Genomic DNA, 27,344 nt, shown 5'->3' on the forward strand with positions numbered 1-27,344 from the left:
CTAAGAATCTGCCTAACAATGCAGGAGACACAGGTTCCACACCTGGTCCAGGAAGATTCCACATGCTGCAGGGCAAGTAAGCCAGTGCACAACTACTTAAGTCAGCCTGTCCTGAGCCCGAGCTCTGCAACAAGAGAAGCCACCTCAATGAGAAGCCCACACACCACAACTAGAGAGTAGCCGCTGCTCACCGCATCTAGAGAAAGCCTGTGTGCAGCCACAAAGACCCAGCGCAGCCAAAAATAAACAAGTCATTTTTGTTTTAAAGTCGAATACAGAGGAGACCGGGGAAGAGGTCAGAAATGGTGCGAGCTAAGGCTGCAGAGGTGGGAGGGGCTCTACATGGCAGGTGCAGGAGTTCAAGCTTCATCCTCTGGGTAAACCATCAGGTCACCCAAAGTCAGCCATATCAGCATCTCGTGTGTATGAAGGGAAATGATTCAAGTCATCAACTCGCCAGAAGGTTCTTTGATAAGCGTGGAATCAGGACAAGGAATATAAGCTCCACATTGCAGGTTTTCTTTCTGCCTTGACTCTGACCCACTTACAACTCCACATTTTCAGAGTTCCTAAACCCAGCGGAGAACATTGTTCTCTGGGGGATTTTTTTGCAAAGAATGCATTTCATTCGGCCTCAAGGAGCTGAATCAATAAAAACTAACTGAGGATGGAGCCAGAGAGGAAAATGGAAGGACCCCATATTCTCTGGCTCCCTCCAAGAAACTGCAAAACATTATTGAACAGGTTTGGGGGCTTGATTTGCTGAAAAATTCTTCTGCGACAAAATGCAAACTCCTTTGCCATAATAAATGCTGTTGTGATAACAAAACTGTACTTTTCTCAAATACCCAGATGGAAGACCATATGCAAAATAAACTCCAAGGATTTTTTTTTTATTGGCCATCTGCGCAAATTGGAAAGAAAGCCAGCATCCTCCTCTAGACGTCCCAAAAATTTCCACTGAGAATCCTACTTTCTTCTGTCTACTGCCGCCTGCTGATGGTATTTGGGTACCACTTTTGCAAATGGATTGCAGGGCGGGGCTGGGCAGGGGGAGGTGTGGATCTCCCCTCCCTCTTGAACAAAGTTAATTTAATCCTAATTAGTGGGAGAAATAAAATACCCACAAATTGCCAGGTTTTAGAAGGCTTTACAACTACTCATACCTCTTCCTGTTGTTGGCAGGAATTCCAAAGCAACACCCCACACACACTCACACCTCTCAGGACTCACTTCCTAGGCGCTGGGAAGACACTGTGTACCCTCACAGTTAAGTGTGCAGTTAAGTAAGCCTCATGTTTGACTCTACATGTCACAAATGTAAGTGTGCGTGCATGCATGCTAAGTCACTTCAGTCATGTCCCACTCTCTGTGACCCTGTAGATTGTAGCCCGCCAGGCTCCTCTGTCCATGGGATTCTCCAGGCAAGAATACTGAGTGGGTTGCCATGCCCTCCTCCAGGGGATCTTCCTGACCAAGGGATTGAACATAGGTCTCCTGCATTGGTAGCCGGGTCCTTGACCATAGAGCCACCTGGGAAGCCCCAAATGTAAGTGTACATACCCTTTAACACAGCAATACCATGTTGAGATTTCTTTTTTTTTTTTTTGAGATTTCTACTTGAAGGAAATGCTGGTGCAGGTGTCTAAAAATACCCATAGGAGGGTGTTTCCCTCGGGTTGAACCAAAAAATATTAGAACTGCATCATAGTCATCAACAGGGGAATGCTTTTAAAAGTTAAGGTGTATTTGTACAATGGAATACTACGTAATAGGGACATGGGAAGATGCCTCAAACATATTCAGTGGGGAAAAGGCGGACTAGAGAAGAGAATAATCCCGTGTGTTAAAGAAACAAGGCTGTGAGTGTTACAGTGTATGTTTATACATAGGAAAAGCTGGAAGGTTACACACTACATATCCAGTAATTTCTGAGGGTAGGGACATTTTTCCACTTTTAATTTATATATCTTATATTATTTGAATTCTTAATATGAATACATTACTTTGTGTTAAAACAAATGAGATATTAAAATAAGAATGCTAGGAGTTTTATCAGGTTTGCAACCAAAAAAGCATTTCATCATCAAATATTCATTGAATGCCATCATCATTCTGAAGTTATAGAGGCACTTCCCCACACAGCAGCAGATGGAGAAATGGGACTGAAAAGAGGAGGGACTTGCCTGGGACCGTGTAAGGAGTAAGTGACCCCAGGGCCAGGGCTTTGCAGTAAACAGCAATTGGCGGGGGGTGGGGTGGGGGCGGGAGGCGGTTATAGTCTTACTCTGCCTGTGCCAGACCCTGATTCAGCAGATTCTAAATCTGTGCTATTTTAGAAGACAAAGAAATCCTTCCTTATATTAGACAACAATCCTCTTCTAAGCACCTTTAGCTTCTCCCACCTGAAACAACCAAAAAAATGGAGAAAATACATTAAACAGTGATTTTCAAGGCACTGGGACACCAAGCAACAAAGAACAGTGATTCCTGAGAGACAGGCATCAAACGACATGATTGTCTCCATTTATTATCTTGTGAGAGATTCTGAGCTGTAGCACAGAGAGAGAGAGAGAGAACTCCAGTGGAGTCCAGTGGACAATCTGAGTTGAGGAAATAAAACTATGAGTCAGGGAAATTAAGGCAGCCAGAGTTCTCAGGGAAGAGTACTAGAGAGACTTTTGCATAAAGAGAGATCCACGGAGATCTGGGGGTCCACTGAGGGTCTCCCTTGTATATTTAGCTGAGTACAGATCAGTGCCTGCAAGGGTGGAGACCACCTGAGGCCGAGGGAAGAGGATTTGAGGCAACAGTGCCTGGAACCACACAGAATCTGCAATAGTGTCTGTTTTTACCTAACAGACTGGAAAACACCATGATGCACAGAGTACTGAGTGGAGTCCACATAGGATTCTTGCCTCAGTGGTAAGGAATAACTAGCCTGAGATGGAGCACTATTCCAGTCCTGCCTAGCAGACTTTGAAAACAAGACTCCAAACCTATTTCCATGCAACTTAATTGGATCCCACAACAAAGTTCAAGAATATTTATGAGAATACAAAAATATTCAACATCCCAATAAAGTAAGGTTCACCACATCTGGCATCCAGCTAAAAGTTATCAGGCACAAAAAGAGGCAAGGAAATATGAGTCATAATGCAGAGAAAAACCAATGAAAACAGGATAAAAAGGACACATTATATACAGAAGATTAAAGATAAAAATGAAAAAAAGAGTTCTTGTCAGAAGCAATACAAGCAAGAAGACAGAGTAATATACTAAAAGCACTGAAAGAAAAAAATGTCAACCAAGAATTCTATACCTAGAGAAAATCTTTCAAAGTCAAAAGCAAAATAAACTTTAACATTGTAAGGATTCATCACCAAAAGATTCCTTAACACAAAAAGTACTAAGGGAAACTCTTTAGACTAAAGAAGAATTATACAAACAGAAATGTGAATCTACAAACTCCGCTACTTTGGCCACCTGATGTGAAGAACTGACTCATTTGAACAGACCCTGATGCTGGGAAAAATTGAAGGCAGGAGGAGAAGGGGATGACAGAGGATGAGATGGTTGGATGGCATCACCAACTCAATGGACATGAATTTGAGTAAACTCCGGGAGTTGGCAATGGACAGGGAGGCCTGGTGTGCTTCTGTCCATGGGGTCACAAAGAGTTGGACACTACAGAGCGACTGAACTGAACTGAACTGAACATAAAGGAATAAAAACCACTGGAAATGGTAACCATATGAGTACATATATGATTTTTTTTCTTGTTGTTATTTAAATTTCTCTAAAATAAAATAGATTGTTTAAACAAAAATAATAATAATTTATTGTTGGGTCTATAATATATGTATATAAAAGTAAAATATATGACATTAAAGCATAAAAGCCAGGAACGGGAAGATGGGAGCATAGTATTGTTCTCATACTATAAGTAAAATGACATAGTAGCATTTAAAAAATAGATTGTCATAAGTTAAAGATACATACCATAAATCCTAAAGGAACCACCAAAAAAAAAAAAAGAATTAAAACTACAAAGCTAACAAAGGAAGTAAATAAAACCGATAGATTTCTACCCATACTGATGAGAAAAAAAAAAAAAGAACATAGATTACAAATGTTAGGAATTAGAAAACTGACATCAGTAAAAATTCTGCAGATAGTAAAAGGATAAAAGGTAATATTATGATGACTTTATGACAATAAAAGCGAAAACAGGGAAAAAAAGGACAAATTCCTTGAAAGATACAAACTGTCAATGCTTATTCAAGAGTAGATAATATGAATAGCCTATGTCTGTTAAAGAATTTGATTTTAAAATGTTAAACAAAGCATGCATTCCTAAGGCAAACTCTACTTCGTCATGACATATTATCCTTCTTATATATGATTGGCTTTGACTTATTGAAATTTCGTTTGGTATGTCTGAATCTATATTCATGAGGAATATTGGTCTGTTGTTTTATTTTTTCTTTTCAGCAACATCTTTGTTTGACAGTGAGGTATTGGCTTAAAGATCGACACGCACATTGATAGAATAGAATAGAGAATTCAGAAATACACCCACACATACTTGAGCAACTATTTTCAACGTGAGTGCAAAAGCAATGGGGGGGAAAGTTTAGCATTCTCATCAAATGTTTCTGAAGCTGTTGGATATCTCATGTTAGAAAAAAGCGAACCCATATCTCACATCATATTAAAAAAAACTAACTCAAAACAAATCATAGACCTAAACTTAAAACTACAAACTTGGAGACAGAAACATACGAGAATATCTTTGTGAACTTGGGTTAGGTAGAGATTCCTGCTACCTGACATGACACCAAAAGTATGATCCATAAAGGAAAAAGTCAATCAATTGATTCATCAGATTTTAGAACTCGCTTTTCAAAAGATACTGTTACAAGGATGAAAAGACAAGGAACAAACCAAGAGAAAATATTTGTAATTGGTATAGCTGATAAATACATGTGTTCAAAATATGCAAAGAACTTTCAAAATGCAATAGCAAAAATAACTCAGTTCTTAAAATGAGTGAAAGATGTGAATAGATATTTCATCAAAGTATACATTTGGATGACAAATAAGCACACAAACAGATGCACAGAATCATTAATAATTAGGGAAATACAAATTAGAACTAATGAGAAACCACTGCACACCTGTCAGGATGGCTGAAATTAAAAAGAATGACTATTACCAAGTGTTTGCAAGGATGTGGAAGAATTAGAATTATCATATGTTGCTCTTGGGAATACAAAATGGCACAACCTTCTTTGGAAAACAATTGGTAATTTCTTTAAAATTAAATGGACACCTACTCTGTGATCCAGACATTCTATTTCTAACCTTTTATTCAAAAGAAATTAGAACATATGTCTACACAAACACTTATACAGGAATGTTCATAGAATATTTATTTGTAACATTCTGTAACATCCAAAACCTGGAATCAATAAAAATATTCAGCAGCAATTGAAGGTATAAACAAACTGTGGTAAATACATTTAATAGAATACTCTTTACTAACAGGAGGGCTTCCCTGCTGGCTCAGATGGTAAAGAATCTGCCTGCATTGCAGGAGAGTCAGGTTTGATCCCTGGGTCAGGAAGACCTCCTGGAGGAGGAAATGGCTACCCACTCCAGTATTATTGCCTGGAGAATTCCATGGATAGAGGAGCCTGGTGGGCTACCATTCATGGGGTTGCAAAGAGTCAGACAGGACTGAGGGCCTAACACTTTCACTAATAAGGAATTAATTACTGATGAAACTACAACATGATGAATCTCAAAATAATTAGGTTGAGTGAAAAAAAGCCGGACTCTCCCACCCCCAAAACACATACAGAAAAGTATCTCTGTATGATTCCATTTACAGAAAATTCTAGAAAGTACAAACTAATCGTGACTGAAAACACATCCACGGTTGCCTCGCGATGGGAGATAGAGAGCAGGGAGGAGAAGAACAAAAGGATTACAGTGGAACATGACAAAACAGTTTGGGGTGATGGATATGTTCATTAGCTTGGTTGTGATGATGGTTTTACACATTTTTACATATATCAAAACATATCAAACTGCACACTTTAAATATTTTCAGCTTAACTGTACCTTAATTAGGGCTGTTGTTTCTGTTTTTAAAGTATGAGACAAATAGGCTATCTGCACAGTCTCAAAATATCTCCCCACAAGATATTTAATGATTACAAAGGAAAAATTGTATCTGTACAGGAGAGAAACTTAGTAGATACTACCTTAACTGAGTGATCAAAATTAACATCACCAGAATTAAGACATCTTGACATCCTGTGTCTGCTGACAGACTGTATTGAGAAGGTCATAACATTACAAAGATGCCAAGGTAATTCAACGTGGAAAATGAAAATCCTTTCAGCAAAGAATGATTAAGCAACTGAATATCCATATGGGAAAAGCAAACTTCAATTTTAATCTCATGCTGCACATAAAAGCTAACTTGAAATGGATCACAGGCGTAAATGTAAGACTAAAAGTATAAAGCTTCTAGAAAAAACAAAACAAAGTTTTCACAACCTTTAAAGCGTCTTAGGCATCACACAAGAAGCACAAACTATGAAAGAAAAGAACTGATACGGTCAATGTTATAAAAATTAAAAACAGGGAGCTCAAGCCTGGTGCTCTGGGACAACCAAGAGGGACGGAATGGAGTGGGAGTTGGGAGGGAGGTTCAAGAGGGAGGGGACATATGCAACCGCACGTGTGCTCAGTCATGCCTGACTCCTCGTGACCGCATGGACTGCAGCCTGCCAGGCTCCTCAGTCCATGCGACTCTCCAGGCAAGGATATTGGAGTGGGTTGCCATTTCCTCCTCCAGGGGATCTTCTCCACCCAGGGATTGAACCCACAACTCCTGCATCTCCTGCATTGGCAGGTGGGTTCTTTACCACTAAGCCACCTGGGAAACCTGGACATATGTATACCTATGGCTGATTCGTGTTGATGTTTGGCAGAAACCAATACAATATTGTAAAGTAATTATCCCCCAATTAAAAACAAATTAATTTTAAAAATTAAAAATATTTGCTCTTCCAAAGATAGAATTAAAAAGTGAAAATTCAAGGTTAAGACTGAAAAGCCAAGTGTGAGAAAATAGTCACAATATATTAATACACATCACAATACATATATGAAAGAGGTGTATAGAAAGAACCTACAACTTAAAAATAAAATGCTAAAAAAACTAGAAGTTTGAATACGCACCTAACCAAGGAAGATATTCACATGGCCCAAAAGCACAGTGCAAAGGGGAGGTGTAAATTAAAACCATAAAGAGATACAATTATACAATTGTATTAATATAATTATACAATTATACCTGAGTGTATAAAACTCAAAAGACTAACTATACCAAGTACTGGCAATGACGCAGAACAAATGGAATTCACGCACTGCTGGAGAAAGTGTAGAGTGGTCCAGCCACTTTGGAAAACGATTTTGCGATTTCTCACAAAGTTAAACACACACATGCCATATGATCCCGCAATTCCACTCTTAGGTTTTACCCATGGGAAATGAAAACCTAGATCCAGAAAATGACTTGTACATGATTAGTCATGGCAGCTTTATTTATAATATCTCAAAACTGGAAAAAACCCAGATGAACATCCATTGGTGAGTAGATAAACAAGTTGGGGTATATTCATCATGTAACTCTATTCAGCAATAAAAAAATACTAACTACTGATTCAACAAACATGCATGAATCTCAAAACCATAATTCTCAAAAAAAAAAAAGAGTACATACTGTGTGATCCCATTTATATAAATTTCTTGAACAGGCAATACTAATCTATAATGAGAATGCAGATCAGCAGTCACCTGGACTAGGGGTTGTGGGGACTGACGGAAAAAAGGCACAGAGGGACTTCTGGGGATGACAGCGATGCTCCTCTCACTTATCTGGTTTTGAAGACATAGTTGGTATTTCATTTACACTCAGCCTTGCAGAATACTTAATGAGTTGTAGAAATGGGACAGAAAGGTATTCCACATACTGACAATTGTCTGAGCAGATCAACAGAAGTGGGAAGTTGAGGGGTAAGGATAGGAACCAGCCAAAATTTATTTTTTTAATTAACTGTAATTTGCATACAACAACTGCTCCCATTTTAAGTTAATAATTTGAAGAATTTTAAGAAATGTCTACAAACCCATATAACCACCATTCCAGAGAAAGCTGCTTTTACAAAATTACCATTTCAAGTTTTCTTTTTTTAAGTGTTTGGATATGGAATGGGTCACTGGAAAATTGATTCTGGAACAAGTTCAAAACAGGACACTTAAAAGGTTTGCCCCTCCATTGGTCAGACCTACTCACTGGCCTTGAAACAGAGCCTGACCGTCCATGTTTCACACCACGAGATGCCGGGGAGACCACACCTTTGGGATTCACCCTAACGGCCCCAGTCCGCTTGTGGGCTCAGCCGCCTGCTTCCGCTGTGTCTCCCTGGCTCCTCTAATGCCCTGATTCCATGATTTAGCTCCTGATAACCATCCTCAGGCCTGTCTCCTGGTGTCAGGACCCACTTCCTCAGTTTACCTGTCATCCCATCTGTTCATTTCTGCAAGCTGCCCTGATCGCTGCAATATCTGCTATGTCCTGTTAAGACACACCCCGGGCCAGTCTGAGCTTCCTAGGGACTCCTTGCCCCAGCTCCCAGCACACGTGACCCAGGATCCGGTTGCAGCCGTCATAGAATTCACGGGTCACGGGGATGGGGTGCTACCTACCTGAGCCACAAAGAGCTGGAACTCGTCAGGCAGAATCCATGAGCGAGGGTAGAAGTTGTACTCCTCTGGAAAGAGATTCTGCATGATTCTCACGGCTCTGCTCAGTGTAATTTTCCGCACCATCTCCGTCATGCCTGGGGAGAAGAGAAGTTGTGGGGTTTCAACAACAGTGGGCCACTAGCTATAAAACAGCCATTACTGGGGACTTTTAAAACCACCCACCCGACACATTCACGTTTTCAGAAGAGATTTTTAAAAAAAGTATGAGTAGTTCTCCGCAGCGGTGATTCATGGTTTGGAAAGACCTGCCAAATTAATGAAAAACTTGAGGGAATAGACAGATCTTTTTCTTCTTCTTGTAAAAATGAAGCATCAATTTGAAGGAATGAGTTTCCACCTAGTTTATTATTCCATTCTTTGTCAGTCCCCTAGATAATGAATAAAGAGAAGAATTTATATCTTGCACTTAAAACTTAATATCCTCTTTAATTTTGGGCCACCACACATACCTCTGGGATTCTTTCCATCTTATACCCTGGAGAATATTATCTAGTGGACTCTGGCTACATTATGAGAAGCTTAATTAAGTTGCTTTGTTTTAATCTTTCATGAGTATTAAAGGCATAAAGTAGAAAAATATATACACCTTTCAGCAGAAAATCTGTCTCCTCGAAATCAGGACAGGAAGTAGAGAGGATATTACAGTATAATTTAAGGGGAAAAAATGGAAACCGTAGGAGTTCTTCAGTTATTTAAGTACTGACACTGACATTGATCAGATCTCATTAATTTGCCCAGAGGGAATAGAAAAGTCTCACTTATAAAACATTTTCAAAGATTGGTATATTTTTTTCCTTGTAACATCTTTAGAAATGCTGACAAGAAAAGGAACTTAGTATATATCTTAGCAAATTTTAGGCAAATAGGTAAAAATTAAACTTTAGCATGCTTACTTCCTAAGGCAAATATCACTGCTCAAAAAAGAATAAAGGACACTAAAAATGGCCTTCACCCCAAAAGAGGTTACACAATTCCATTAATGACTTGAAATTTGCCAGCAAAGTAATTTTTACTAGAAAGTACAAAGTTCCACGTCAGCTTGGCATATTCAAATTACCACATTCCAATGGGCAAAGTCAGAATGCATGAGGTTTCTCTAAACTCCCATGTTTAAGAAGCCAAGGGTGTTTGAGATGAAGGTTTTAATAATCTACTTCTTGCTTCCCCCAGCATATTAAAAAGAGCCATAAAAATCTAAAAGATCACAGCTTGAAGATGTCAGGTTCTTACTTCTTGTTTAGAAGGAGCTAGGGAAGGATTGGAGAAGGCAATGGTAACCCACTCCAGTACTCTTGCCTGGGAAATCCCATGGACAGAGGAGCCTAGTAGGCTACAATCCATGGGGTCTCGAAGAGTCAGACACGACTGAGCGACTTCACTTTCACTTTTCACTTTCATGCACTGGAGAGGGAAATGGCAACCCACTCCAGTGTTCTTGCCTGGAGAATCCCAGAGACAGAAGCCTGGCGGGCTGCTGTCTATGGGGTCGCACAGAGTCGGACACGACTGACGTGACTTAGCAGGGAAGGATTAAGTAAGAAATAAAGGAGCTTTACGGAGAAGGCAATGGCACCCCACTCCAGTACTCTTGTCTGGAAAATCCCAGGGACGGAGGAGCCCAGTGGGCTGCCGTCTATGGGGTCGCACAGAGTCGGACACGACTGATGTGACTTAGCAGCAGCAGCAGCAGCAAAGGAGCTTTAAAGGTACTAATAAACTGTGTCCTAACATGGATTCTCTGATATTAGAGAAAACACTGAGGACACTTTGGGAACTTCTAAGAAATTGGTACGAGTTCAGGAAATTAGAGCTATTTCCTTTTATTCCCCCACAAAATTAGAAGTTTTGAGTTATAAACATGGGAGCTGAACATAAAGTACACAAAATTCCAACTTCTTTGGAGATTTCTTAGTTGAATTTCAAGTTTTAGTTTTAGTATTAAACTAAAAACCTTCATAATGAAGTGACAAGTGAAGTTGCTCAGTCGTGTCCAACTCTTTGCGACCCCATGGACTGTAGCCCACCAGGCTCCTCAGTCCGTGGGATTCCCCAGGCAAGAGTACTGGAGTGGGTTGCAGTGCCCTGATCCACCAGATCTTCCCGACCCAGGTATCAAACCCATGTCTCTTACGTCTCCTGCACTGGCAGGTGGGTTCCCCACCTGGGAAGCTCCCTATAATATAGCATCTTACAGCAAATACATGATGGGCCAAATAGTGCCGGGGTGTTTTCCCCATTTTAATGGCCATGTGACAGCAGGGAATGTTTGCTTGCAGAAATCCCTTGGCCTGTGGAAGGACTCGCACAACACAGATAGGAATGCTGTGAGTACAAGAGTGTGGTTCAAATGCTCCAGAGAAGTTCTATGGAAATCAGTGTCCAGGAAATCGAACAAACACTCATTTGAAATCTGTGATGGCTCCTTCTGTCATGTGGATCGCTTGTCCCCCACACCGGCTAACAGATCCGTTTTCTGAGTTTACACTTGGATCTGTCTCCAGGTAGTTCTCTACAAACAACAGCCAACTTAAGAAGCCATCCCGACAAGCCATGGCTACTCTTCCCAGATGCTTCTGACCCACAGGCTAGACAGCTCACCCCTAACCCTGCCTGAATGCCTGTCTCCAGAAGGCAGCAGTATAGACCTCCCTCAATCCAGTTACCGCTGACACCTTTGGTCCTCCCCCATCTCTAAGCTGCTACCCAGTTCCTACCCAGTGCTTTGGGACAGTATTTTTGAGCCCCCGCTAGGCCCCAGGAGGAAGCTCCTAGCTAGCCCTACCTGGGGCCGCAGCTTAAAGTCAGATGTGGGCTGTGCCATCGCTCATAAAGATGCTGATAAGAGTAGCTGGGTTTCTAGCTGGGCCAGAGCGTACGTTCCCAGAGTAAACATGTACAGAGACAGGTCATTGCCAAACCCTGCTGACTGCAGACTCTGCCTCCCTTCTCTAAGTTGCTGTAATACCTGACCCCTATCTGTGACCCCTGCCCGAGGCTCTGGGACCCCTTCTGGCCTGAGGTAGAAGCTCTGGGTCCCACCACCAGCTCCCCTTTGCTAACACTGTGACCCTTCCTTTGTACTCCAGCTAGATAAGGAGGATATTTTTTAATTAATTGATTTATTTATTCATTCATTTTGGTTGTGCTGGGTCTTTGTTGCTGCTCACGGGCTTTCTCTAGTTGTGGCAAGTGGGGGCTACTGTTGGTTGTGGTCCCTGGGCTTCTCATTACAGGAACTTCTCTTGTGGAGCATGGGTTCTAGGTGCATGGGCTTCAAGAGTTGTGGTGCACTGGTTTAGTTGCTCAAGGCATGTGGAATCTTCCCAAACCAGGAATAGAACCCGTGTCCCCTGCATTGGCAGGCGGATTCTTAACCATTGTACCACCAGGGAGGGCCAGATAAGGAGGATTTTAGCTATTTCTCTGAGGTGCCATTGCTTGTCCTTAAATGTTGGTCACCTGTTCTTGGCTCCTGGTGCCTAAGTGGCTGCCTCAGCAATGCCTTTGCCCAATGTCTCCCATGTTCCTCCTCCCATGTTGCCCCTAAGCCTCCGCTGCAAGGGCTGGAGTCCTCCTGTGGCTTGAGCCCAGGGTCTGGGCTCCTGCTGTCCTAACAGGTTCTCTTGAGGCTGACTGTCTACCTGGGCTTCTCAGGAAGGTCTGTTCTTAGATGTCCTTGTTGTGGTCGTTCCCCTAATGGGTGGGAAATACCCCTCACTCAGGCTAGAGCTTCTCTTCCAAAAGCTTGCCTCCTGCCATTGCTTCTGAGCCTGGGTTTTGCTGTCTGCCTCACTGCAGTCTCACAGCCTGGGGCGGTAGAGGTGGAAGGTGGGGGGGTCTCAGCCCACTGGAGTTACACAGAAGTGTAACAGTCTGATCCTCCCGCCTGTCTACACAGACCTAGTTAACCCAAATTAAAAACAGAACATAATGTGAGCTATGTTGGGAGTACTACTCAATCCAAGTATCGCTTATAACAATAATTCTTGGCAAAAACACATAATAACCATCAAGCAGGAAACAATACTTTCAGATTCTGAAAAATACAGTAGCCTCTTAGCTGTTTCCTCTCTCAGCCTCTCTACATCCCAACTCCTCCACCTCCACCTCCAGTGCATCCCCTCTGGAATATCTTTCCAACTGCACACCAGCCCGTGTCACTCTCTAGCTTGGACATTTCTCAGTGACTCCCTGTGACCTTGGTCCCTGCCTCTCACCTCCCCACTGTCCCATCACACACGACCCTTTCTAATGACCACAGGCCGCTTGCCTTTCACTGCATGCTGCTAAGTCACTTCAGTCATGTCTGACTCTGTGCAACCCCATAGACCGCAGCCCACCAGGCTCCCCCATCCCTGGGATTCTCCAGAGGCAAGAATACTGGAGTGGGTTGCCATTTCCTTCTCCAATGCATGAAAGTGAAAAGTGAAAGTGAAGCCGCTCAGTCGTGTCCGACTCCTAGCAACCCCATGGACTGCAGCCTACCAGGCTCCTCCGTCCATGGGATTTTCCAGGCAAGAGTACTGGAGTGGGGTGCCATTGCAACGTGCAAATCACTCTACACCTCTGCACCACCTCTGTGCCCTTGTCTAGCGTGGGGGTCAGGCCCATCCAGCCCTGGAGGCTCAGTTCACACTTGCAATCCTCTTCTCCAGGATCTCTTGCCCCACCTTCCCCCCAGGCAAATCTGGGTCAGGTCACGTGCTCTTGCTCCTTATTCTCACAGCACCCCAAGCTTCCTCTGGCATAGTGCTTATCTTGTATTTAACTTCTCTCTTTAAGTGCTTTTCTCCTCATCTTTATATCCCTAGCCCAGACCAGAGATTAGCAGATGGCTGCCCCCAGAGATCCCTCCCTGGGGCCCCCTCCTTCTCTGACAAAGTCCCCTCCTCATGGTGGGCTCTCAAGCGCCACCTGCCACATGCTGTCATATATTCCAGAGCCGGCAACTCAGCAAAAGAGAAAACAAAACCCGTTGTTCGTAAAGTTGAGAATTGACAGTTCTGGGCTTTCTTAAAGACCTATCTAAATCAGATTATTTTTAGGGAAAGTTTTAATTCATCAGTTAAGATATAATAACATATCTTGAAGGAAATTGCCCATAGAAAAGTGGCTAAAATCTAACATGCTGACATGAACAAAATAAATTACTTCCATATGTTTATCCAAAAGTTTTCAGTTTATTCAGCATGTGCAGTGCTTATCCTTGCCTGGCACGTCCTCTGGAACTTGCTCTAAGTAATATATGATGCATATGAAATGCAGCTTTGGAATAATGGGATGTATCAGAGACGGAAGGTAAGTGTGGACACCAACCCGAGCACAGTTCTGGAATCGTCGCTAAGCATGTTGTCTTTCACAGGGCAGAGGGTGTGGCAGCTCTGGTCTGCTGCCTAGAGGTTCCAGAGCCTTCTTTGTCATTAAAGCTAATAAGTGTTCTTGCCTGGAGAATCCCAGGGACGGGGGAGCCTGGTTGGCTTCCGTCTATGGGGTCTCACAGAGTCGGACACAACTGAAGCGACTTAGCAGCAGCAGCAGCTGGTGTTAGTAAAGAGGATAATTGTATGTTTCTATCACTGGCACTTGGAATATGAGATGGGGCGAACGTTCTTCTTTAGAATGAATGTTCTTATATCACCTTTAATGAAACTAGTCCTCTGAAGGTAATTTTTCCTGTATTCCTACCTGCATCCCAAAGGTCAAGCTATAGCGACTCCTTCCTTCCTGCTCTCAGCCATCAGATGAAACAAGAGAAAATGGGCAAAATGTCAATGAAGCTCATTTGATGATTCATGTCTTGGGAACTCTGCCCTCATTCAAAGAGTTTCTTTCTTCCAAACTTTGCTCTCCCAATATCACAGTAAGTCCTGTTAGTGGCATTAAAATGTCATCTTTTTTTCCAAGAAGATATTTATCTATTTATTTATTTTATTTGGCTGCATCGGGTGCAGCATGTAGCCTCTTTATCGCAGCTCATGGGCTTCTCTCTTGTGCGACATGGGCTCTAGACTGCACAGGCTTAGTTACCCCATGGCATGTGGGATCTTAGTTCCCCAACCAGGGATCGAACTTTTATCCCCCAAATTGGAAGGATTCTTCCACTGGACCACCAGGGAAGTCCCCCAAAAGTCATCTTTTATGAGCAGCCAGACAGAGAAAATAATAGCTATCCCATTAAAACCATGCAAGAACCCTGGCTGCAAGAGTTCTCCTCGTCCTCAGACAAAACCCTGCCTCCTCCAAGAACTTACCTGATCTTGAGTTAATTTTCTAGCTCTGTTCCCCAGGAAACCAATAAAGGGGGAAAGTTAGCTCTGTGACTAGACAACAGAGCATATGGTTAAAATGATCATTTACTGGCATCTCACATAAATACCTTGTCAGGAGCCATAGCTCTGGGCTTTCCTGAGTGTAATGAATCTTGTAACTTAGCATGACCTTGGCGGGGACCTTGGAAGCTATACTATGGAGGAGCCGCGTGCGCTATTGGCTCCTACAGGGTTTCTGAGTCAAGGCCGATCCACAGCCACCAACGTGGATCGTGTCTCCTTGCACCTGAGCTTTCCCTGGAGGAGCCAAAGACTTAGCTCTGGAACCCTTGTAAAGGCTCAACTAAAAAGAAACGCATGACATTGACTGGCTGGCAAGTTGTGCTTCCTGTCCTGTGTCCTTCCAAGTGAATCTGAGCCAAGGGGCCTATGATAGTCTGTTGGCTTAGTTGAAAACCCCCCCTAGTGGATATAGTATAACTTGCCACTGTATGATGTATGGATATTGGGTTTTCTGAGAAGTATTTTCTTAACGATGTGGCACGGACTGCCAAAGAAAAAGATCAGTTGATTCTCCTCTTAAAAATAAGCATAAATGAAACACTAGAGCAAACATCTTATAGTCAGGCAACTATGTAAAAATGATACACAAACATGATTAAGGTTTGGGAGGAAATAAATATAGAAAAGAGTCGGACATGATTTACCAACTAAACAACAATAAATAGAAATATTCACCTCATGGTTTCGTTCAATGAGGAATGGGATTTGGGTGATGTTCTCGCTCTCTCTCTTTTTAAAATATGAACCATTTTTAAAATCTTTATTGAATTTGTTACAGTATTACTTATGTTTTTATGTTTTGGTTTTTTTGGCTGTGAGGCATGTGAGAATCTTAGCTCCTCAACCAGGGATCTAACTTGCATGCCTTGCATTAGAAGGCAAAATCTTAATCACTGGACTGCCAGTCAAGTTCCTGTTCTTTTAAAAATGTATCTGTTATCGTATTCTAAATGGTTTGTGTCTTATGTAAAAATTTCTGAAAATGAGTGGCACCTCTTTCACTGAAATCATACCCTGATTAACCAAATGTTCATTTCTCCTTACACACTCCCACTCACCTTAACCCCTCCTCTTCACTTAACCAATGGAAATAATGAATAGTAATCAGGGCAGAAGAAGGTGGTAGAGACTAAAAGGAAAGGGAAAAGTTATACGATAGGGTGGCTGGGGACGGAATGGGGAGGTCTCCTCGAGTGTCGGCTGCGGCACCTATCTGGCACCAAGTCTCCCATGCAGTCTCACTAGATAATCGGCTCACTAGATAATGCCCTCAGGGTATGAAGACAGAGGCTGTCCAGACCTCCTGTTCCCAGGATGGAGATGCTGCATTTCGATTTTAAAACAGCACCTCCAAACATGGCACTTAAAGGAAATGGCAACTGTGAATCCCATTTCTGGGACAAAGTCCCGGAATTTTAGTACCCCTGTCTCCTGCAAATTAATTAGAAATTTCAATGGTTTGTTTACTTATTTTAGTGCAACATGAAGCTTTTATTAATGTTAGACTAACTCTGTTGGGGAAATGGTTCATTTTATTGCTTTAATGTCAGGCTTTCTCGTTCCCTGCGATGAGCATAAAACTGGGGCTGCCTCTGAGTTTCAGTCAGTCAGTGAGAAAGCAGTTACAGAGCACCTCAGGTGTGTCCGGAAGGGCTGCAGGAGCCACAGGAATCTACAGAGGTGCGGGAGTCATGGCCCCTCCCAGGAGCTCATGATCTCCTAGGGAAAGCCACACACATAGAGGCATTCAGAGTCCACATTCACTGAGTCATTGAAATGTTCCAGAAACTATGGTGAGTTTTTTTCATTTTGAAAATATCATCCCTTCATGACACACCCATATTATATCAAAAACCCCAAAGTGAAAGTCATGTTCTTCCACCAGTGGAATTAGACCAGAAGAACCAATCTCTTCACATTTTGGAACTTCCAGTCTTTAAGCCCTTGGTGGGTTAAGTCCTGATCATCTTCCCTCCCAAGATCACAGCACGGTGGCAGCCATTCCCAATTAAGAGCCCTCCGGTTTGATCTCAAAACACTGGCATATTTTTGTCCAAGAGTGTACCCTGAGACTCAGTCCTAGATACATTTTTAAATGCCAGCAATAACAGTAGATACCTGGAAACTTGTTCACTTGACCGGAGAATATGTCATTGTCGTGAAATGAAACTCCGTGCCAGTAGATGTCACAAGGCAAGCGTCGGCCAAATGGGAACTGGAAGAAAGAGGGGAAATGTGATTAACTACCGCCCTGAGTGTCTCTTCTGTACTGATTCCCGCGCCCTGGCACACATCACGTGATTGAATGCTTGTAACAGGCTTGTGACATTGCTGACATTGTTTCCTGTGTTACAGGGGAGGGAACAAATTCAGTCAGGCTAAGTAACTTTCTCAGGGTCATGACCACTGAGAGGCAGGGTTCTGATTCAGCATGGCTGGCACTCTACAAGTGATTTTATAGGCACCCATTCATTAGAATCCCCATAACCATTCTAGAAAGGATGATACCCATTTCACTGATGAGAAAATCGGGGATGAGAGAGGTAAGGTAACATGTCCAAGGCTGCACAGAGCTGGTAACAGGTGGATCTGAATCCAGGTCTATCTGAATTCTAAACCATACTTCTCTTTCTCTTAAAACTGCAATGTGCAAACTGGTGCCCCTAAAACAAGTTCTCACAACCTCTCTCTCTCTGTGTTTCTCAACACACACACACATACACAGTCCCCAAGGGCAGGATGTATTCCCGGGAGCCTAAAACTGTTCCTGGCATTCAACAAAGACTTTTTGAATGAATAAATGAACAAACCAGGAATAGTCCTCTGACTCATGATGAGATAACCAGATTCTCTCTTCCAGGAATATGGAAATCAGAGATGCCCAGCAGCCTCTGCCGGCCCTTGAACTGAAAGGGATCAAACGCCAGAGCCGGGCAGCTGTGCTTGGCCATGTGCACAGAGAAGCAAAGGCAGCCAGTCTATTAAGAGAGGAGAAAGAAGCAGGTGCAAAGAGAAAAGCAGAGACGAGGCCATGTGGCCCTGGCGACACAGACCGAGTGACCTCAGTTCCCAGGGCTTCTAGACCCTGGGCCCAGGCCCTTCTGAGCCCCACTGTCCCTTCTGTCCTCGGATCCTGTGAGGCAGTCTCATACCCTTAGAATGCATCCCCTTTGCGCAAGCTAGAGGGTTTCAGTTACTTGCAACCAGAAAATCCCTTGCTAAGACCAAAGGGCCTGCTCTTTCTACATCTTATTTCCTTTCCCAGCTATCAACAAGCTCTGCATTTACACAGTGTATTTTTTAAATGCATCACTCGACTCTCCTTTAGGGAAAAGAGCGAGGACATGTTAGTTCATATTTAGAACCTACTTGTTCGAAGTCCAAATGAAGAGAAATATCAGCATATTAAGTAAAAGCATCCAATTTTCCCATCCTAAGACTATAGTTAATCAGAATTTTTATCCGCTCCAAGCTAAGAGGGTGAAGTTCCAATGAAAGAACATGGTGTTACCAATGAAATGGCAGTGACTCAAAGCTTCCCAATGATTCCAAATTAAAATGAAGGCAAACAGACTCAAGCCCTTTACATCATGCACATTGTCTCAAAACTGTGCCAAAGTGAGGCATATGTTACACACTCTATTAGCATTAACAACTTCCATCTATAATTTATAGCACTTCACTCATTTTCTTTGTATCCAGTGGATTGAAGTTATTAATTCGGCAGTCATAAATACAAGGAGATACAACATATGTTATTGTCTTCCAGCTGTTAAGTACTAATATAGAAGAGGGAAAAATAACTTTATGAGGAGGTTCCTCTATAAAGCATACTATCCAAGCAACATTTACTAGGATCCAAGTGGCTTTGCTGCCCACGCTGTGGGATCGACACCTGATCAATACACAAGGCTCTTTAAGGTCTTAGCAAGGGATTTTCTGGTTGCAAGTAATTGAAACCCTCAGTGGATAACCTAGGAATCCTTATCACCCTTAGGATCGCCTTTCAATCCTTGACACTTTCATGATTTCTAAGTTAACCTTTCATTCAGAGAGCCCCTAACTCATTCAGTTTTGAGAAACTGTCTTTCTAAATCAATTTATTCAATAACCTATGTGCCAGGCACTTTGCTCAGTGCTGAGAAAACAGAGAAACATGATATTAAGTAGGTCCCAGCATCTCGTCTCTCAGGCTTCCCTGGTAGCTCAGTTGGTAAAGAATCTGCCTGTAGTGCAGGAGACCTGGGTTCAATCCCTGGGTCTGGAAGATCCCCTGGAGAAGAAAATAGCAAACCACTCCAGTATTCTTGCCTGGAGAATCTCGTGTACAGAGGAGCCTGGTGGGCTACAGTCCATGAGGTTGCAAGAGTCCAACACAACTTAGCAACTAAACCACCAAACCAGCATCTCATAATCCCATGTCTTTTTAAGATCCTTTGAAAACCCGCTTAAACAGCTAACATCAAGCTCAATGGTGAAACTGAAAGCTTTTCTTCTGATATCAGGAAGGAGACAAGGAGACTCACTTTTGCCACTTTCTATTCAACATGGTATTGGAAGTTCTAACCAGAGCAATAGGCAAGAAAAAGAAATGAGACATCCAAATTGGAAAGGAAGAAGTAAAATTATCTGTTTTCAGATGATATGATCTTATATATAGAAAATCCTAAAGATTACATACACACACACACAATAAATGAACTCAACAAAGTTACTAGATACAAAATCAATACACAAAAGAATCAGTTGTTTTTCTATATACTGACCATGAACATCCAAAAAGAAAATTAAGAAAACAATTCAATTTACAACAGCATCAAAAAGAATAAAATAATTAGGTATTAACCAAGGAGACAAAGACTTGCACACTAAAAATTACAAAATGTTGCCAAAAGAAATGGCAGACACAGATAAGTGGAAAGATATCCCATGTTCAAGGATGAGAAGGCTTCATATTATTAAAATGTCAACACTACTCAAAATGATCCTCAGATTCAATGAAATCCCAACCAAAATTCCAGTGACTTTTTTTTTTTGCAGAAATAGAAATATCCTTCTTAAAATTCACATGAAATATCAAGGAATCCCAAATAGCCAAAACAATTTTGGAGGTATCACACTTTCTGATGCCAAAACTTATAACAAAGCTATAGTAATCAAAACAATGCATAAAACAATAATGAGATACCACTGCACTCCTTAAAATGCCCAAAACCCAAAACATGAACAACACCAAGTGCTGAAGGGGGTGAGAAGCAACAGGAACACTCAGCCACTGCTGATGGGAATGCAAAATGGTACAGCCACTTTGGAAGACAGTTTGGAAATTTCTTACAAACCTAAACATACTCTTATCAGATGATCCAGCAATTATGTTCCTCGGTATTATTCAAATTAATTAAAAACTTATGTCCACAAAAAAGCCCTCCATGTAAATGTTTATAGCAGCTTAATTTGTAATTGCTGAGGCCTGGAAACAACCAAGATGTCCTTCAGTGAGTGAGTGGATAAATAAGCCATGGTACAGCCAGGCAATGGAGTTTTCTTCAGTGCTAAAAAGAAATGAGCTATTGAGCCATGAAAAGACATGGAGGACCCTTAAATGCATATTATTAAGCAAAAGAAGCCCATCTGAAAAGGCTACATACGGTATGATTCCAGTTATCTGACTTTCTGGAAAAGGCACAACTACGGAGACAGTAAAGGGATCAGTGGTTGCCAGGGGCTAGTCTTGGGAGGGATGAATAGGCAAAGCACAGAAGATTTTTAGGGCACATGAAACTACACTCTCTCATACCATAACGGTGAATTCACGCCACCATATCTTTGTCTAAAGCCACAGAATGTACATCACCAAAAGTGAACATTGATATAAACTACGGACTCCGGGTGATAATGATCTGCAACAAAGGTTCATTGATTTTAACAAACCTATTGCTTTGGTGTGGGATTTTGATAGTGTATACGTGAGGGCAGTGATTATATGGGAAATCTCCATCCTTTCTGCTCAGTTTTGCTGTGAACCTAGAACATCTCGAAATTAAAAATAAATTTAAAACAGTGGGGTACTAGCATAAAGACAGGCGTATAGACCAATGGAATAAGACAGAGAACCCAGGAAAAAACCCTCCCATATACAGTCAAATGATTTTCGACAAAGATGACTAGTCTATTCATTTGCAGAAGGAAAGTCTTTTCAAGAATTGGTGTTGGGAAGGTCGGATATCTACATACAAAAAGGTGAAGTTGGACCCTTACCTTACACCATAGATAAAAATTAACTCAAAGTGAATCAAAGACCTAATCATAAGAACAAAAGAAATGAAACTCATAGAAGATAATAGAGGCGATAAGTTTCATGACATTGGACTTGGGAATGATTTCTTAGACATGATACTAAAAGCATAGGCAACAAAAGAAAAAATAAACAAAGTGAAAAGAAATGTTAATCACTCAGTCATGTCCAACTCTGCAATCCCATGGACTGTAGACCGCCAGGTTCCTCTGTCCATGGGATTCTCCAGGCAAGAATACTGGAGTGGGTTGCCATTTCCTCCTCCAGGGGATCTTCCCAACCCAGGGATTGAACCCAGCTCTCCAGCATTGCAGGAAGATTCTTTACTGTCTGAGCCATCAGGGAAGCCTCAACTTCATCAAAATTAAAACTTTTGCATCAAAGGACACTGTCAACAGAATAAAAGGGCAGCCCATGGAATGGGAGAAAATATTTGAAAATCATAAATCTGATAAGGGATTAATATTTAGAATATATTTTTAAAGACTCCTACAACTCAACACAAACAACCCAATTTAAAAAATGGGCAAAGGACTTGAACAGACATTTCTCTATGTCTATTCAAGAGAAGATGTACAGATGGCAAATAAGCACATGAAAAGATGCTCAACATCACTAATTATTAGGAAAATGCAAATCAAAACCACTTGACACCCATTAGGAAGACTATTATAAAAATAATAATACAAAGGAAATAAGTGTTGATGAGGATGTAGAGGAATTGAAACCCTTGCACAGTGGGAATGTAAAAAACGACTGGGGAAACAAAAATTACCACATGATTCAGCAATTTCTCTTCTGAATATATACCCAAAAAGGATTGAAATCAGGGACTCAAACAGATATTGGTACAGCAAATGTGATAGCAAGGTTATTCAAACAATCAGAAAGTAGAAACAGCCCAAGTGTCCACTGACTATCTATCAGTGGATAAGCACTATGTGGAATACAGGCATGCTGTGATATCACTCAGCCTTAAGAAAGAATGAAGTTTTAAAAAAAAAAGAAAGAATGAAGTTTTGACACTTGCTACAACATGGATGAACCCTGAAGACATCACACTGTCAAGCAAGCCAAACACAAAAGGACCAACACTGCTTGACTCCACTTTTGTGAGGTAGCTTGTTGTTGTTCAGGAGCTCAGTCATGTCCTGCTCTGTGCAACCCCATAGACTGCAGCATGCCAGGTCTCCCTGTCCTTCACCATCTCCAGGAGTTTGCTCAAACTCACATCCACTGAGTCAGTGATGCCATCCAGCCATCTCATCCTCTGTTGTCCCCTTCTCCTCCTGCTTTCCATCTTTCCCAGCATCAGGGTCTTTTCTAATGAGTTGGTTCTTCGCATCAGGTGGCTAAAGTATTGGAGCTTCAGCTTCAGCATCAGTCCTTCCAATGAATATTCAGGGTTGATTTTCTTTAGGATAGTGAGGTAGCTGCTGCTGCTGCTGAGTCACTTCAGTCGTGTCTGACTCTGTGCGACCCCATAGATGGCAGCCCACCAGGCTCCCCCGTCCCTGGGATTCTCCAGGCAAGAACACTGGAGTGGGTAGTGAGGTAGCTAGAGCAGTCAAATTCAGAGCCACAGAAAACAGAATGGTCGTTTCCAGGAGCTTTGTCGTTGTTTAGTCACTAAGTCATGTCCAGCTTTTTTGGGAACCCCATGGAGTGTAGCCCACCAGGCTCCTCTGTCCATGGGATTCTCCAGGCAAGAATACTGGAATGCCATTTCCTTCTCCAGGGGATCTAACTGACCCAGAGATTGAACCTGAGTCTCCTGCACTGCAGGCAGATTCTGTATCACTGAGCCACCAGGGAAGCCCATTCCATGAGCTGGGGGGAGGGGAAAATGGGGAGTTATTGCTCAGTGTGTACAGAGTTTCAACTGGGGAAGATGGAAAGGGTCCTGGAGATGGTTGGTAGTGATGAATGAACAACTCCGTGAATGTATTTAACACCACTGTACTGTACACTTAAAGATGCTTAGGATGGTCAGTTTTATGTTATGTATATTTTACAGTAAAATGACAACAAAACTGTCCGCTTACGCCCCATCACCACCTCCCCCCAGGCTAAGGGGCCATTCATAGCTCTACTAGGACCCTCTGGAGCCTGGAACACTGCGTGGACTGTCACAGGCAACTGAAAACTGACAAGTGCTTCTCAGACTCCCCACTCCCCATTTTTCTCAAGTTCATCACCATCCTCCAGGTTACCTGGGAATTATCTTCCCTTTTCTCTTCTTCAAACCCTTTTGGAAAAAGCACTGGATGTGAGGGGTCAGAAAGCCTGAGAATCCTAGACTTGTCTCTGTTCACTTACCAACTATAAGAGCTTAAGCAACCAGGACCTCTGTTCTGTGTCCTTGGGAGACCCAGAAGAGAAAACCACCAGGTACCTACAGGGACCAAACAAGATAATGGAAACGAAAACACCTTTAGGCACCACAGAACAATACAAATCTGAGTTCATCATTAATTGTTTTACCCATTAAGTGTTATGCACCTACTTAGTGGCACAAAGTGTCTCAGATGCCAAAGACACAAGGGAACATGTCTGCCTTCCTGGGGCACACAGTCCATGGGGATAAAGTGGTTTTGAAAGTGTTAGTCACTCAGATCAGATCATACCAGTCACTCAGTCATGTCCGATTCTTTGCAGCCCCATGAATAGCAGCACGCCAGGCCTCCCTGTCCATCACCAACTCCCGGAGTTCACTCAGACTCACGTCCATCGAGTCAGCGATGCCATCCAGCCATCTCATCCTCTGTTGTCCCCTTCTCCTCCTGCCCCCAATCCCTCCCAGCATCAGGGTCTTTTCCAATGAGTCAACTCTTCGCATGAGGTGGCCAAAGTACTGGAGTTTCAGCTTTAGCATCATTCCTTCCAAAGAAATCCCAGGGCTGATCTCCTTTAGAATGGACTGGTTGGATCTCCTTGCAGTCCAAGGGTCTCAAGGGTCTCAAGACTCCTTGCAGTCTCAAGAGTCTTCTCCAACACCACAGTTCAAAAGCATCAATTCTTGGGTGCTCAGCCTTCTTCACAGTCCAACTCTCACATCCATACATGACCACAGGAAAAACCATAGCCTTGACTAGACGGACCTTTGTTGGCAAAGTAATATCTCTGCTTTTGAATATGCTATCTAGGTTGGTCGTAACTTTCCTTCCAAGGAGTAAGCGTCTTTTAATTTCATGGCTGCAGTCACCATCTGCAGTGATTTTGGAGCCCAGAAAAATAAAGTCTGACACTGTTTCCCCATCTATTTCCCATGAAGTGATGTGACCGGATGCCATGATCTTCATTTTCTGAATGTTGAGCTTTAAGCCAACTTTTTCACTCTCCACTTTCACTTTCATCAAGAGGCTTTTGAGTACCTCTTCACTTTCTGCTATAAGGGTGGTGTCATCTGCATATCTGAGGTGATTGATATTTCTCCCGGCAATCTTGATTCCAGCTTGTGTTTCTTCCAGTCCAGTGTTTCTCATGAGGTACTCTGCATAGAAGTTAAATAAACAGGGTGACAATATACAGCCTTGACGAACTCCTTTTCCTATTTGGAACCAGTCTGTTGTTCCATGTCCAGTTCTAACTGTTGCTTCCTGACCTGCATACAAATTTCTCAAGAGGAAGATCAGGTGGTCTGGTATTCCCATCTCTTTCACAATTTTCCACAGTTGATTGTGATCCACACAGTCAAAGGCTTTGGCATAGTCAATAAAGCAGAAATAGATGTTTTTCTGGAACTCTCTTGCTTTTTCTATGATCCAGCGGATGTTGGCAATTTGATCTCTGGTTCCTCTGCCTTTTCTAAAAGCAGCTTGAACATCAGGAAGTTCATGGTTCACATATTACTGAAGCCTGGCTTGGAGAATTTGAGCATTACTTTACTAGCATGTGAGATGAGTGCAATTGTGCGGTAGTTTGAGCATTCTTTGGCATTGCCTTTCTTTGGGATTGGAATGAAAACTGACCTTTTCCAGTCCTGTGGCCACTGCTGAGTTTTCCAAATTTGCTGGCATATTGAATGCAGCACTTTCACAGCATCATCTTTCAGGATTTGTTAGTCGCTCAGTCGTGTCCAACTCTTTTCGACCCCATGGACTGCAGCCTGCCAGGCTCCTCTGTCCGTGGGATTCTCCCGGCAAGAGTACTGCAGTGGAAGGGTTGAATCAAAGTCACCCCGGTGTATCGCTACAAACCATGGTAAAGGCTGTGAGATGAGCCCTGGAGAGCAAGAGAGCACACGGGACTGAGCAGACCTGGGGAGTTGGAGAAGTGTACCCTGAGTCAGGAGGCCCCACGTCCACCAGCCAATGCCTGGCTGACCCAGTGTCATCATAAATAGCACCTCTTTTTGCTTTCAGATATATCCCAGTTTCAGCAACAAATTAAATGGTCATCCTATTCCTGAGACAGGGCTATTAGAGCTGAGGTTGGGAGGAAGATCAGATAAAAGATGGGGAGGAAGAGTGCTCCAGGCAGAGAGGAGAAGCATGTGAAAGCCTAGGGCAGGACTGACCAGGGCACACTGGGAAGCCTGTAGGAAGGTCAGCGTGGCTGGATCACAGAGGGTGAGAGGAAAGGCTTGAGAGGCCAGGCTGAAGACTGGGGCAGAGGCCACCCACATGGGCCTGGACCCCGGGGCGCAGTGAAGCAGGAGGGAGGTCTTGGGGGAGGAGGATGAACATGCTGAGCAGAATGAGTAAGAGGGACTGAGAGAGAGAGCGAGAGCATGAGGCCTAAACAGCCAAGGGGGATAGTGTGAATGTGGCCGGGAGGTCAACCAAGATGGGAACTAGGACATGATAACATGGAGAGCCTCAGAGCCACATCAGCCTGCAATGATCTCCATGCTGATCGATTCAGCAGCCACCATGCTTACATTAGAAGGACTGATGTTGAAGCTGAAGCTCCAATACTTTGGCCACCTGATGCGAAGAGCTGACTCATTTGAAAAGACCCTGATGCTGGGAAAGATTGAAGGCAGGAGGAGAAGGGGATGACAGATGGTTGGATGGCATCACCGACTCGACGGACATGAGTCTGAGCAAGCTCTGGGAGTTGGTGATGGACAGGGAGGCCTGGCGTGCTGCGGTCCATGGGGTCCCAAAGAGTTGGACACGACTGAGCCACTGAACTGAACTGAACTGATGCTTATAACTGGTCTGCCCTGTTAAGTATTTCATGTGTAACCCTGACCCCCACATAACACTGTGAATTTCTGGGACCAGAACAATGGGATGTACTGTCTCAGGTCTCCAGTGATATCTAACCAGGCGTTCAGTGGACCCTCGGCCCACAGAAAAGAAAAGCATAATCCTGAAAACCCTCCAGACGCCCTCTTCCTCCCCCAAATCCCACTGCTCAGCAAGTCTTCAGATTTATCTCATTATTTATCTTTTTTAAATATTTATTTATTTATTTGGCTGCAATGGGTCTCAGTTGCAGCACGCAGAATCTAGTTCTCCGACCAGGGATTGAACCCAGATCCCCTGCATTGGGAGCACAGAGTCTTAGCCACTGGACCACCAGGGAAGTCCCTCTTCTCATTTATTTAAGTTGCCTCTCCTTCTTTAATCCCCACTGCCTTACTTCAGGGCCTCCTTTCACACCAGGATGAGGGCTACACTGGCCTCCTCCGCAACCTTCCTCCTCCCCACTCCCACCAAGGCCTCCTCTTCTGGTCTACCTGACACACAGGGATTTTTTTTTTTTTTTTCAAAGTTCTGACCACGTCGCTCCTTTGCTTACAACTCTTCCCATGCCTAAGCTCCAAGCCTGGACTCAAAGACGCTTCCAAAACTTCCCTCTGCCAATTTGCTTGCCTCAAGTTGGGCCACATACTCCTTGGGCACTTGTACTGTTACTGC

At 42.9% G+C, this 27,344-nt stretch overlaps 1 protein-coding gene across 2 annotated transcripts in view; it reads right to left on the bottom strand.

Moving 5' to 3' along the window:
• Positions 1 to 27,344, bottom strand: part of TTLL11 (tubulin tyrosine ligase like 11) — a 262,147-nt gene that overhangs the window by 191,419 nt on the left and 43,384 nt on the right. For both annotated transcript variants that reach the window (XM_044926309.2, XM_025261621.3), the window contains exons 2-3: positions 17,298 to 17,394; positions 8,788 to 8,921 (exon numbers count right to left, since the gene is read on the bottom strand). In XM_044926309.2, the coding sequence (XP_044782244.1) occupies positions 8,788 to 8,921; positions 17,298 to 17,394 (231 nt within the window). The remainder of the gene's footprint in view (positions 1 to 8,787; positions 8,922 to 17,297; positions 17,395 to 27,344) is intronic.

The sequence above is a fragment of the Bubalus bubalis genome, chromosome 12 (genome assembly GCF_019923935.1).
Source record: "Bubalus bubalis isolate 160015118507 breed Murrah chromosome 12, NDDB_SH_1, whole genome shotgun sequence".
Lineage (NCBI taxonomy): Eukaryota > Metazoa > Chordata > Mammalia > Artiodactyla > Bovidae > Bubalus > Bubalus bubalis.